At 34.3% G+C, this 12,595-nt stretch overlaps 1 protein-coding gene across 8 annotated transcripts in view; it reads right to left on the bottom strand.

The window, feature by feature from the left end:
• Positions 1–12,595, bottom strand: part of KANSL1 (KAT8 regulatory NSL complex subunit 1) — a 180,484-nt gene that overhangs the window by 124,387 nt on the left and 43,502 nt on the right. For 6 of the 8 annotated variants that reach the window (XM_031965944.1, XM_023502457.2, XM_012548451.3 and 3 more), the window contains one exon: positions 10,202–11,573. In XM_031965944.1, coding sequence (XP_031821804.1) covers positions 10,202–11,490 — 1,289 coding nt within the window. In that variant the 5' untranslated portion in view covers positions 11,491–11,573. Of the gene's footprint in view, positions 1–10,201; positions 11,574–12,595 lie in introns of those variants that run through there. The other 2 variants (XM_031965945.1, XM_031965946.1) reach the window with 1 other exon arrangement.

Genomic DNA, 12,595 nt, shown 5'->3' with positions numbered 1-12,595 from the left:
GCCTAATTACTAATTACACTGAAAGTAACTTTAATGAATACAACTTTTCACCATTGAAAGTAAAAAAACAGATACTAAAATATTTTAAGTGTTTATTCCTACAAAGGGAAAAAGGAAGAGTAAAACAAGGAAGAGCACAGAGGTTGCATGGACAAGATGGTTAACTGAACCCAAGAATTAAGATAAAAAATTGATTTAACTGGAAGAGAATACACAAAGGAAAATAATGTGAAAACTGGAAATGAAGATTGGACTCTGTGTAAAAGGACTTAAATTAAATCCTAAGCAAGCTTGCAATTTAGTTTCCAAGCTACAAGGATGATGTGAACAGGCCTGAGACTCAAAGAAAATATAACTGTAGAGAAGATACTGTTCTTCTCTAAATAAAGTGATAAAGATCAGAACTAGAGCTTCACATGAGCTTGTTTTTTATGCCATTTTCTTCGTTCACAACTTGGTCTGGGAGTCTGAGTTTTGGTACAATCCAGGGAAAGTTTTTGTCACTATCTCTTTCTGGGCTATACTCTGGTCCTTACCTCTTCTTGTAGGATCCCTGTTCCTTCTTGACCACTCCTCTTCCATTCCCAGGAACTGGTACCCAGAACTGAATAACTGACACTAGTGCTACCAAACTGTGTTCCAGCACTTTTTCTGGAATCTTTTTCTGACCAAATATTATATTAAGTCCTTTTACCATCCTTGGGTTCTACTCCCTTCCACTGCTGCCTCACCACTGCCCACAGATGAAGTTAATTTCTACCACATCATGCTCTTGGGCCAACCCCACCTAAATGCCTTCAGGCCTCTCTTTTTGTCTTCCCAAGTTGTCCTGGGATGGAAAAATAACTTTTTGTGTGCTTTCCTGTTCAAATTTGGTTTGGTGTTTTATTTGGACACTCTAAGTTAGAAGGGAGAGGGGGAAGGTTGGCTCTTGAAATCTTTCACTCCAGCATCTTTATTTCACCTCCATATTCATATGCTGCCTAACAGAGCTGAAGGAAAACACAAAACTAAGTTATGTTATCTCAACTGGGCCCTCACTGCAGCAAGGCAGTCTTTTTTTAATTTCACTGATCAATTTGATATCTCATTCACTACTCCAAATGCTTTCACCATTTCTTACTATACTGTGTGATTTTAGATCACTTGATTCCAACAGGGTAATAGTTCAAGGTTCTTAGTTTTTTATTTCTTGATTATTGATACTTTAGATAATTATTATTTTTCTTTTCCTTGCCCATTTTAATAATCTAAATAAACTAAAGGGAATATGATAGCATAATAGTTGTTTATTCTGGACCCCAACCTAGAATCAACAGGAAAATGATAGAAAAAAACATGATGGTTTTTTAATCACCTATTTCTTTCCAACAAGAAACAATACATATGAAGACACAAAAGTACTTAACTTCAAAGCTCTTAGATGATTGTTTTGAAAGAACTTGTAAAGTTCTATAGGTAATTAGGTAGTTCTATATTAAATTTAACAAAAGAACAACAACACAGGTTTCCAAGAATAATAAAGCTACACTCTAGTATTCAACCAAAATATGTCCTAAAGATCATTAAAAAGGCCAATATAGATTTTATACACTTAAGTGAACAGAAGGAAAAAAAAATCAGGATGCTCAAAGAAAATTATCACTCTTCTGTGCCACAAATTTTTAATCCACATTTATTTACACAAAAGTACCAATTTTAAATTCAACAAGATATTACAGAGATTAAAACTAAAGACAGTGGAACTGACTTTGTTACTGTCCAATACTGAATCTCTTAGGTAGCAAAATGATTCGATGACTAGAACACTGAACCAGAAGTCAAGGACTGAACTCAAACTTCCTAGCTGTGTGACCCTAGACAAGTCAGTTAACCCCAAATGCCTCAGAAAAAAAAAAAAATCTCCAGCCACTGTGGAGATATAACCTTGGGTCAATCACTTAACCTGTTTCCGTGAGTTTCCTCAATTGTAAATGAAATAACATACTTACTTTCCAAGATTTTTATTAAGGATTGAATGAGATATCTGTCGAGTACCTAGCAGTGTTCTCAAACATAGCAAGCACTTAATAAATGCTTGCTCCCTCTCCCCTATTGAAACACAAATTTTCTGCTCATTCCTAAAAATACTTGAGTCAATTTATCACAATCAACTTAAGAGAAAATCAACAAGATAGTAACAGGAAAGAAATGTAGCTCCCAAATATATATTCTTATTTGGAGGAGGGATATTCAGAAGTTTAAGCAGATTATCAAAGGGGTCCATGACACGAAAAAGGTTAAGAAATCCAGTACTACCAAAGGAAAGCAATAAAAGATAGGAAGATGTGTTGTTTGTCTTTCTAAATGAGAAGAGAAACTCTGAGCCTTGACCTATATAATTTACTTATTTGGTATCAATTATTACTACCATACAGGATAGGATATAATTTCTAATTCCCCAGATTGTTTAAAAACAGTTGTGACAATAATGCTATTTGTTTAATTTGGTGATAAATTATAATAGGAAGTTGGAGGATATAATAATAGCATAATACTTGTTTATTGTGGATACCCCTAACCCTGAACTAACAGGGAAATCATAGAAATAAACATGGTTTTTAAGTCACCTATTTCCTCCCAACAAGAAACAATACATATGAAGACACAAAAGTACTTAACTTCAAATCTGGTAATAAATAAAAGTCAGAATCTATCAATAGATTAGAAGATTAAATTTAATCTGAAATAAAAATCATTGTCTACAGAAGCAGGTGAAAGAATAACTAAAACTGAGATTACTACAAAAGAGGTGTACATGATGTGATTTTCATATGAAGTGCAAAGATATATCACTTGGGGTTAAAATCAGTTTCATTCATTCTAGTCCTACCTCTTCCATATGCTATAACATGGTACAAATCATTTAATTTCTATGGGCCTTTCACGTGAAATAAATAAAATTACTACAACCTATCTACCTGTGAGCAAGTAAAAAAGACCAAGTGCATTCCAGTGGAAATTCTAAAGAGTGAGGCGCCACTATTTAGTGACTTGTACAGTCAACCCCTGACAAATCATTTAACCTCTGAGTCTGTTTCCTCATCCTTTAAAAAGAAAAAAAAAAAGTTTAAAGGGGAAAATATAATCCCAGTGTTAGAAATTTAAATGGGATGATGAATGTCAAATGTAACCATAAATCATTATATCAATAAATGAGAATCTGTAATACATAGAAAATAATAATACCAATGCAACAATATCTGTGAAAGCTTTAGCTTGGCATTTATCTAATTTTTTCATTATAATATGATTCTGTGGTGGAAGTAAAAATTATATTTTCATAAATGAACAAACTAAGGTTTGGAGAAGTTTCTTGACTTTTTCATTAGAAACCTAGATGATATTCCTAAATTGCAGGTCTGACTATGTAACCTGCTGCTGTAATTCCATGGCTTCCTTGAGGATCAAGTATCAATTTCTCTCTTTAGCAGTTAAAGCCCTTCACCATCTGGCTTCAACATGCCTTTCTAGTTTCACTCCATCTTCTATATATACAAATTAGCTTTCCTGTTGTTCTTCACACATGGATATTCCATGTCCTATCTTCATTCCTTCACAGATTTTGTTTTTCCTCTCCTTCCCCCAATGGCTAGAATCAATATATAGTTCAAAGCTTAATTCAAAATAATCTTTACACAAGTGATGGCTATCCAGTCCCCACAAGTCTGTAAAGCCTTCCTCCCAAAATACTTCACTTTTGTTCTGTGACATATGTATATCCTATCTTAGAACAGTTTCACTTTTGTCTTTGTAACACAACACCTATCATATCATACATAGTAAAAAATATGTCAGCACTTAATGCTTGCTAAGAAAAAAATATCTTGTGTTTCCATCCCTTAATTTCAATTTTCCCCGTTTCTTTCTTTATAAAGGAGTTTAAATAGGTTTTTGCTTTCCTTATACAATAAACCCACTCATTCATTCATCCAAACCCAAGTTTTGTGTGCTTAATGCCTTCTTGACAGTGCATAGCTATTTTCCTACACAATAGAAATCTGGAAAGAAAGGTTGGTTTTGATCCTTTGGCAAAGTTCCTAACATACATCAAAGCCTTGGTATACATCAGTTACCAAGGATTTATGGATACAAAGACAAAAAGAATATATTTTAATAAAGAAAATACATTTAAATAACTAGGTACAAAGATATATACACTGTAAATGAAGGGTAATCTGAAAGAGGAAAGGTTCCCTTCAGAAAGTGTATAAAAATCTTGATTCAAGTCCAAAAGGAAAAAATAAAGGTGAAGTAGCAGAGGGCTCTTGGCATGAGAAACAGCCAATGAAAAAGCATGGAGTTATAGCAACAAGTTCAAGGAACTGCAAATACGTCAATACGACTGGATCCTAAGAGAATGTGAAGAGCCTGCAAAGGCAGAAATGGGCCAGGTTATGAAAAGTTTCAAATGCCAACAGTCCTTATCTTTGATCCTGCAGTAATAGGAATCCACTAAAGCTCATCAAGCAGAAAGGTGACATGATCAGACTTACATTTTAGAAAAATCACCTTGGCAGTTGAGTGGAAAGTTTTTCAAAACAGGAAGCTGTCATTAAAACCATCATTTTCTGAAATGTTCAAAAAGATGAATAAAAGTGCAAATTATAAGAAAAAGTCACAGAAAAGTCATTCACCAGTAACCACAGTAGAGATGTCACATAGCTAGCAACTGTAAAAGCTAGGATTAAACTCAGGTTCTTTTGATTTCACAAACAAGATTTTTTCCCAAGGAAATCACATAAAGGTATTTTTTATAACCTGAGATCAAAACACAAGATGATTTGACAACAGTGATTTTTGATGTTTTACTAAGGATGAGACAATATTTTGTTAGTGGAGTCACAGTTTTAATTTAAAATGCTCATATAGTTTTACACAAAAATATTTAAATTTTAAATTTACCTAATATATCAGAAATTTGAGAGATCAAATAATATAAGAATTCTGGAAAATCAGAAATGACAAAATGAAACAAGGACAGAAATTTCCAAATTACATGACTATGAGTTTCCTAGACAACCCACCTTCCAGAACACTGCTGCTAAAGCTGTTAATAAATAAAACTGGGGGAGGTGGAGCCAAGATGGCAGAGTAAAGGCAGGAAAACTCACCAAGCTCTCCCCCACACCACTCCAAAATCCTTTTAAATAATGACTAAACAAATTTTGGAGCACCAGAACACACAAAAAGATGGAGTGGAATAAATATTTTCCAGCCAAAGAAAACTTAGAAGGTCAAAAGGAAATGTCTGTTACAGTACAGGCTCTATCCATGGCCCCAGCACCAGCAAAGCATAAACAGGCCTTGGGCCTCTGAATTAGAGATTATACAAGCAGTTTCTAGATCTCTTAGCCCAAAAACATCAGAGACAATTTGAAAGGTCAGCAGAAAAAATCTGTCAGGGTGAGAAGGCCTTGGAAAACCAGAAAACCAGGAGTGGGAATGGGTGGCAGAAGGCCCCAGCTCATAAGAAGTCTCTTTACTAGCAATGAGAAAGGATTCTGTTGCTTCAATATACTTGAATTTAGAGCCACAGTGGAGAGGGAATATTCCTCTCAGTGTGAGGGCAGAAAAGTGCTTTTAGTCAACTCCTTATAAGGATCTCTACAAGCAAGTACACTAAAACCCCTGAACCTTGAGATGGTGCACCCTTCATCCTGGTAGGAGAGCCCTACTTTAACAAAGAAAATTATAAGTCAAATAATATTCTGGGAAAACAAGCAAACAGAAGAAGATTCTGATCATAGAAAGTACTATGGTGACAAGGATGATCAAAACACACAGTCAGAAGAGAAAATAAGTCAATGCTTCTACATCCAGACTTCCAAGAAAAATAATAAAGAAGCCAGTCATAAAAACAGTTCAAGAGGGATTTTGAAAATTAAGAGGCAGAAGAAAAATTGGGAAAAGAACTAAGCATGGTGCAAAAGGAAATACAAAAAAGCTAATGAGAAGAATGTCTTAAAAAGCAAAACTGGCCAAATGAGAAAGGAGATACAAAAGTTCACTGAGGAAAATAATTCCTTAAAAATTAGAATTGGGCAAATGGAAGCTGATGACTATAAGAAATCAAGAAACAATAAAACAAAATCAAAAGAATGAAAAACAGAAAACAATGTGAAACAAATCACTGGAACACCAACTGACCTAGGAAAAAAAAATCCGAGAGAGATAATTTTAAAATTACTGGACTATCTAACATCCATAATCAAAAAAAGAACCTAGAACCGTCATCTTCCAAGAAACCATCAAGGAAAACTGTTCAGATATATTAGAACCAGATGGTAAAATAGAAATCAAAAAAATCCACTGATCATATCCTGAAAGAGATCCCAAAATTAAAACTCCCAGGGATATTAAAGCCAAATTCTAGAACTCCCAGGTCAAGAAGAAAATATTGCAAGCATCCAGAAAGAAACAATTCAAGTATAGTGGTGCCAGAGTCAGTATAACAAGGTTTAGCAGCTTCTACATACAGTAAAGGATCAGAGGGCTTGAAATGTGATATTCTGGAGATCAATGGAGCAAGGATTACAACCAAGAATGACTTACCCAGCAAAACTGGCTACAATCCTTCAAGGGTAAAAGAGGATATTCAATGAAATAGAAGATTTTTAAGTACTCTTAATGAAAAAACCAGAGCTGAATAGCTGAATAGAAAATTTAACCTTCAAACACAGGACTCAGGAAAAGTAATCAGGAAAGAAATATCATAAGAATTATTTAAATAAAGATATATTTGTTTCCATTCCTACATAGGAGGATGACATAACTCAGTTATTATTTATTTATTTATTTATTTTGTAGTGCACAACTCAGTAGAACTTTCTCAGTATTATGGTAGTTAAGAGTATATTTAGACAAAGGAAATGGGTATGAGTTGAATGTGAAAGGATAATATCTAAAAAAATAAAATAAAATAAAATCAAAGGGTGAGATAGGAATGTACTGGGAGAAAGGGAAAGGGAGAGGTGGAATAGTGTAAATTATCTTCCATTAACATTTAAGATCATTTAAGAGCCACACTCCTTAATAAACTTCACTCAAGCAACTAACAATACTATTATTTTGCTATTTAATCTCCAAGAATCAAAGTCAACAAAATTAGGCAAGCTACTGTAGAACTGATAAAGCAAAATGAATCCTCTATTATATGGTTTGGGTACTACACATTTCCACTATGAAACCTTCCCAAATATTTATTACAAAGACAAAAGAAAATCTATTCACAGAAATTAAGAGGTCACTTAAAAAGTAAACACAACCAAATAGTATCACTACAAATCACCATGTTGGTTAAGGTGTAGAAAGAAAAGAAAATTTTCTCATTATTTTAGTATATAAATTTCTTTAATCCCTAAATGTCAGTGCGAGTTAATTTCACAGAACTATATACTGTGAACAGGCAAAAGGGAAATTACTCTTGATAATATGGATATGTTCAAGAATGTATTCTTAAAATACTAAAGATAAGGTTAGGAACACTTACAATTAGTCTTCTTGTCTATACCATTAACTTAACCAAAAACAAACAAACAAAAAAAAACCTAAACCAGTAACTGCAGAGATGAAGCGGAGCTTATTATGAGAGTCAACAAAACGCTATGACCTACCCAATCAGATTCAAACAAATTATCTTACATGTAACTGGGGGGAAAATAAAATATTAAGTTAAATTAGGGAAAAAAGAGATAGTAGTATTTCTGTATACCAGTTTCCAATAGATTAAACCTATGACAAGATTCCATAATATACATAGGCATTCTTTCACCATGTTAAGACCCCCTTTTTCCATTCCTCAAGTTTCAATTTCTTTGTATAGTCACTCTTCATGCTTATAAATTTAAAGGAGTTATCAGCCATTTGATGTTCACTTAAGGACTTCATGCCCCTTTTCATTCTGAAATTTTGTCTAAGAATATCTTGATTCTCTTATAGAGAGTAAGGTGGAGAGTGTTGTATCATTTAGTCTGTGGTGCTTCACTTCTTCTCTTTCACCTTTACTTCTATTTCTCCAATATCTACTTACATCTTTATCCCTTTGTGTACTTTTTAAATCTTTTTTTTTAAAGTCCCATGGGTCAGTATTTTTCTTCCTAGTTTCAAATAGAGTAACTTCTACAGCCAGGATTATGCTTTTAAAGTTATTTTTACTCACTGGTTTGCTGAAATAGAATTTATATAGCTATAGAAAATAATGAGTTAACTGTCTTCTAAAAATACACAAGTGGTAGCCCAATCTTTGCTAATTTGTTTTCACCCTATAAGACCTAAGGGGGCATAACATTACTAATAGTTTTGATGTTGTGTTTTTTCTTCAATAAGAAAAAAAAAAAAAAAAGGCAGGCTTAAGTTACATTTTTTGCTATGTCATCATCCATATACATCTTAGATAAAAAAGAGGGAACTTGAAAAGGGAACAAGTGAAAATTTATCCTACTCTGATATAAGATTTTTTAAAATATAATATCAGATCTAATTTTTTTCTGGTATACACACACATATTCAAATTTTTTACCTAATCCTGCATATTTATTCCACCTATCCAAAAATACAATAATTATATTTTCAACAGACTGTGAAAAAATGAGCAATTATTTAAACTCAATACTATTTAACTCAAATAGGCAGCACATTATAGTAAGTCCAGAAATCTAGTTCTCATTATAGGAAACTTTTGTGACTTTTTCCTCTTTGATACAACAGGATTTCAACATTAGATCTGATGTAGCCTCAAATTTAATCTACAAATTCTTCCATCTGTTTATATTCCTTTTTATATTATATTCTTCCATATGTTTATATCCTATAACCTATTCCTAACCCTTTACCAACCAAAGCTATGACTATATTCTAGATTTCACTATCACTCAGAAATGTTCCACTCATGCTAAAGAACTGTCCATTTTCTTTACAGAATCATAATTTGCATCATTCTATCTCTTCTAATGCCATATTCTGGTTAGACATATTATTTGTCCCAAGATCTCTAATACCTCCAACCTTTCAGCACTTTCCCAGGCCTCCTATTGGGGCTAAATTTTTCTCTCTTCCAAATCTCTATGACTGTTTAACCCTACTCAGTAAAAATGTAGTGCAATGGATAGATCATTGGTTGCAGACCAGGCCCAATCACTTACTAAAACTTTGTAACCAGGAGCAAGTTACTTAACCTCCTCTATTTCTTTTAATCTGGCTTTGTAGTATGTGACCACACAGTTGGCCTCAACAAGAGGAAAGAATGAATTCTTTCTATATGAATTGACACAAAATTAAGCAATATGCACAATGAAAAATATAATAAAACTAAACCAAATGATATGAAATCGTAATGACTAATAACCATGACCAAAAAGATATGAGAATACACTCATTTTTCTTTGCAAGTGAGGGACTATAGGTATGAAACACTACATTGAGTGTCAAACTTAACTGACAGGTTGATTAATTTTGCTGAATTTTTCTTTTGTTCTTCTGTTTTAGGGATTATTCTCTATGAATTTATAAATATAAAGTGATATAAAAATAGCAAAACATAAAAAAGGATTTTATCTAGAATGGAAAAATCTTATCTAATCCAATTCTTCATTCAGCTAAATTACTGCAAATAAGATCTTCTTTCAAAAGTAGAGTAACATGAAATTTTAAATACATCATTTTATGCTATCCATACCCAAAGAAAGAACTCATTGTGTTTAAATACAGATTGAAGTGTACTTTTTTTCCTTCAAGTTTTGTTTTTTTGTTGTTTTTTTTTTTTGGTGTAGGCAGGGTCTATATTTGCTTTCACAACGACTTTTGATGTTCTGCATAACTTCACATGTAACTTCTCAATATGGAAGAAGGGAGAGAATCTAGAACTCCAAAGTTTTAAAAACAAATGTTAAAAATTATTTCATATGTAACTAGGAAAAAGTTAATTTTAAAATACATCACTTTAGACTTTAGCAACATAATCACATTACATCTAGAAATACCGTATCTCACAAACAAGTAAACGTATGTACATAAATCCCCTAAAGTTACTTATATGTTCTAAATTATGATCAAGATAATGGAATTTAGGCATTTCAAAAAAAAAAACTAAAGCAACTTATCCATATTGAATTTATAACTGAGAACTGTCATTTCTTAAAGTATTAAGTTTGTTAATACTCACAGTGGCACATGACGTTGTTCTGTATTAGCCTTGGCCAATTCTTCTTCCTCGATGTCTGACTCCCCTCCTGAGCTACTGTCAGTGACATCTGAATCAAAGGCCTGTTCACTGGACTTCAGGTTAGCTGTGCTACTGGCTGTAAATCGCTCCAATTCTTCTGAAATAGAATCACTTTTCAAAAAACTACTAAGTCCTTCTGAAGTAGTAGTCTCACTGGCAGCTTTCCGCAAGGCAGCTTCAGCCTTCCGGGTCAGCATTAATTGGCTACGATGCCTCAAGGATTCCAAGTTTGGCAGTTTGCTTAGAGTCTTCTCCAAGAAACCACCCAGCTGATGCTGTATATGCCTCTCCACCTGTTTGGCCTGCACCACCTGTAAGCGCTTTTGCAGCCTCCGAGCACGACTCTCAATGTCTGCCTGCCGTCGCAATAATGCTGTTGTCCTCATATCAGAATCTAGAGAACTAAAAACACTACAAGGCAGAGGAGATTTCTGCCCTTGTGTCTTGCTACTCCCCAAATTGGAATTGGAGTTTGTGTCAGGTGATAACCTACTCTCTCCACTGCCCCCCTGAAGTGCCAGCTGCTCCGAGGAATTTACAGAAGATTTGTTTGCAGTGCCATTATTGCTAAACATGTGCTCAACATCAAGGTTTCTATGTGGAAGAGTTGTATTGGTCAAACCCACCTTCAAGTCCCCAGGTTCAGAACCCCGAACTTCAACACCCTGAAGAGTAGATGAAGAAAGAGCACATTTTCCTCCATTGAGAGAACTGGAATTATCATGGTCAGGATTTGCACTTTTAGTCAATTTCTTGGCCAACCCATTTACAGGTGCTTGTGGCAGAGTTGGCTGGCCACTTGTATTCATGGTTTTTATATTCTCTAAGGAAAACTCCAAAACTGGCTGTCTCCCCAACAGCTCAGCTCGGAGTTCAAAAGACTGAGATAAGAGAGAATGAGATTTAAGGACTGTTTGCTTGCTGAAGACCCCTTGCAATTTCAAAGATTCTTTTGAAGGAACAGATGCTACATCTGAGCAGAGATAAGATGCCACCAATGGCTGCAGCTTTCCCAAATCTTCCTTGGTTGGGTTGTTTCGGAAGTCTAAACTGGAATCTTCTGTTGCAATGGCTTTTCTTTTGGTTCCGTTGGCAGCAATAAGGATATTGGTGTTGCCGTTATTCTCGGCACTGCCAGGAGACAAGGTGGAGGATGGGGGAGCCAGCTTGAACCGGATATGGTGAGCTTCAGCTGCTGCATCAGTGAGAGCGGGCGCCATCGCAGCCATTCAGCACAGAGAGACAGGGAGTCCAGCCTCTCCTGTTGTTGAGGCCAGCTCCACGGCCCCTTATTATGTTGCCAGAGGATAGTCTGAGAGAAAAAAAGAAGAACAGAGTTAGTAAAACACATAGAAGGAAAAAAATTAAGTAAAACATTTTCATAATAAAACCTATTGAAGAGGGCTTGAAATCTAATTTAGTTTATTCCTCTACTCCTCATGAGTAAAAATAGAATATTCCAATTCTCCTTGATTTTTAAAAATTACTTCCCCCCCCCTCACCAAATGGTTCTTCTTCCTGTAAATGGATAAGGCATAGAGTATCAGACACTATCACAAGCCATGGCCAAATTCAGCTGTATCATTACAATGTGTTACTTCCTCCAGTGACCCTTTTTTCCTACAAGCCAACTACCTCAGATACTAATCAGTAAAATCTAAATTAAAAAGTCACTCTCCCTGAGGCTATAAGTACAGCCTTCAAAGGCATACTTATTCTACTGCATAGATAATCAGCCTATCTCCCCCACCCACCCAAAAAAAAAAAAACACCCTAGGGTCAAATGTTAAATGTAAATTTAATGTGCTAAAAACATACATAATAATTTTTAAATAGGGGCAGCTGGATGGGCGCAGTGAATAGAGCACCAGCCCTGAAGTCAGGAGGTACCGAGTTCAAATAGGAACTTGGACACTTAACACTTCACTTAACTATGTGACTCTGGGCAAGTCACTTAACCCTAATTGACTCAAAAAAAAAAAAAAAAAGAAAAAAAAAGAAAAAGAATTTTTAAATGAAAGGTTGTACTTATAAAATAAATCCACAGAAAAATAATTTTTGTTTAGACAAAAATATTGTTGAAAGTCCTAACAACTTATTTTTTCCATAAACAGCAAAACAATCACATTTTATCTAGTATCAGTAGAAAACCTAGAACAGAAAATCATTTTAGCTATTTTGTTGAGATTAACATTAATATTTAAAAAAAAAAAGTCAACTGCTATGAATTATAGTGATATACAACTTGCACTCAAAAAGACAAGACTACAATCTATCTGTACAGGATAGAACCAATTGTTAAGAAGAGCCAAGGATAAGCGATCTTACTCAAAA

This window comes from Sarcophilus harrisii, chromosome 4 (assembly GCF_902635505.1).
Source record: "Sarcophilus harrisii chromosome 4, mSarHar1.11, whole genome shotgun sequence".
NCBI classification, from domain to species: domain Eukaryota; kingdom Metazoa; phylum Chordata; class Mammalia; order Dasyuromorphia; family Dasyuridae; genus Sarcophilus; species Sarcophilus harrisii.
Note: the sequence above shows the minus strand (reverse complement) of the source record. Positions and strands in the feature narration are given on the sequence as shown.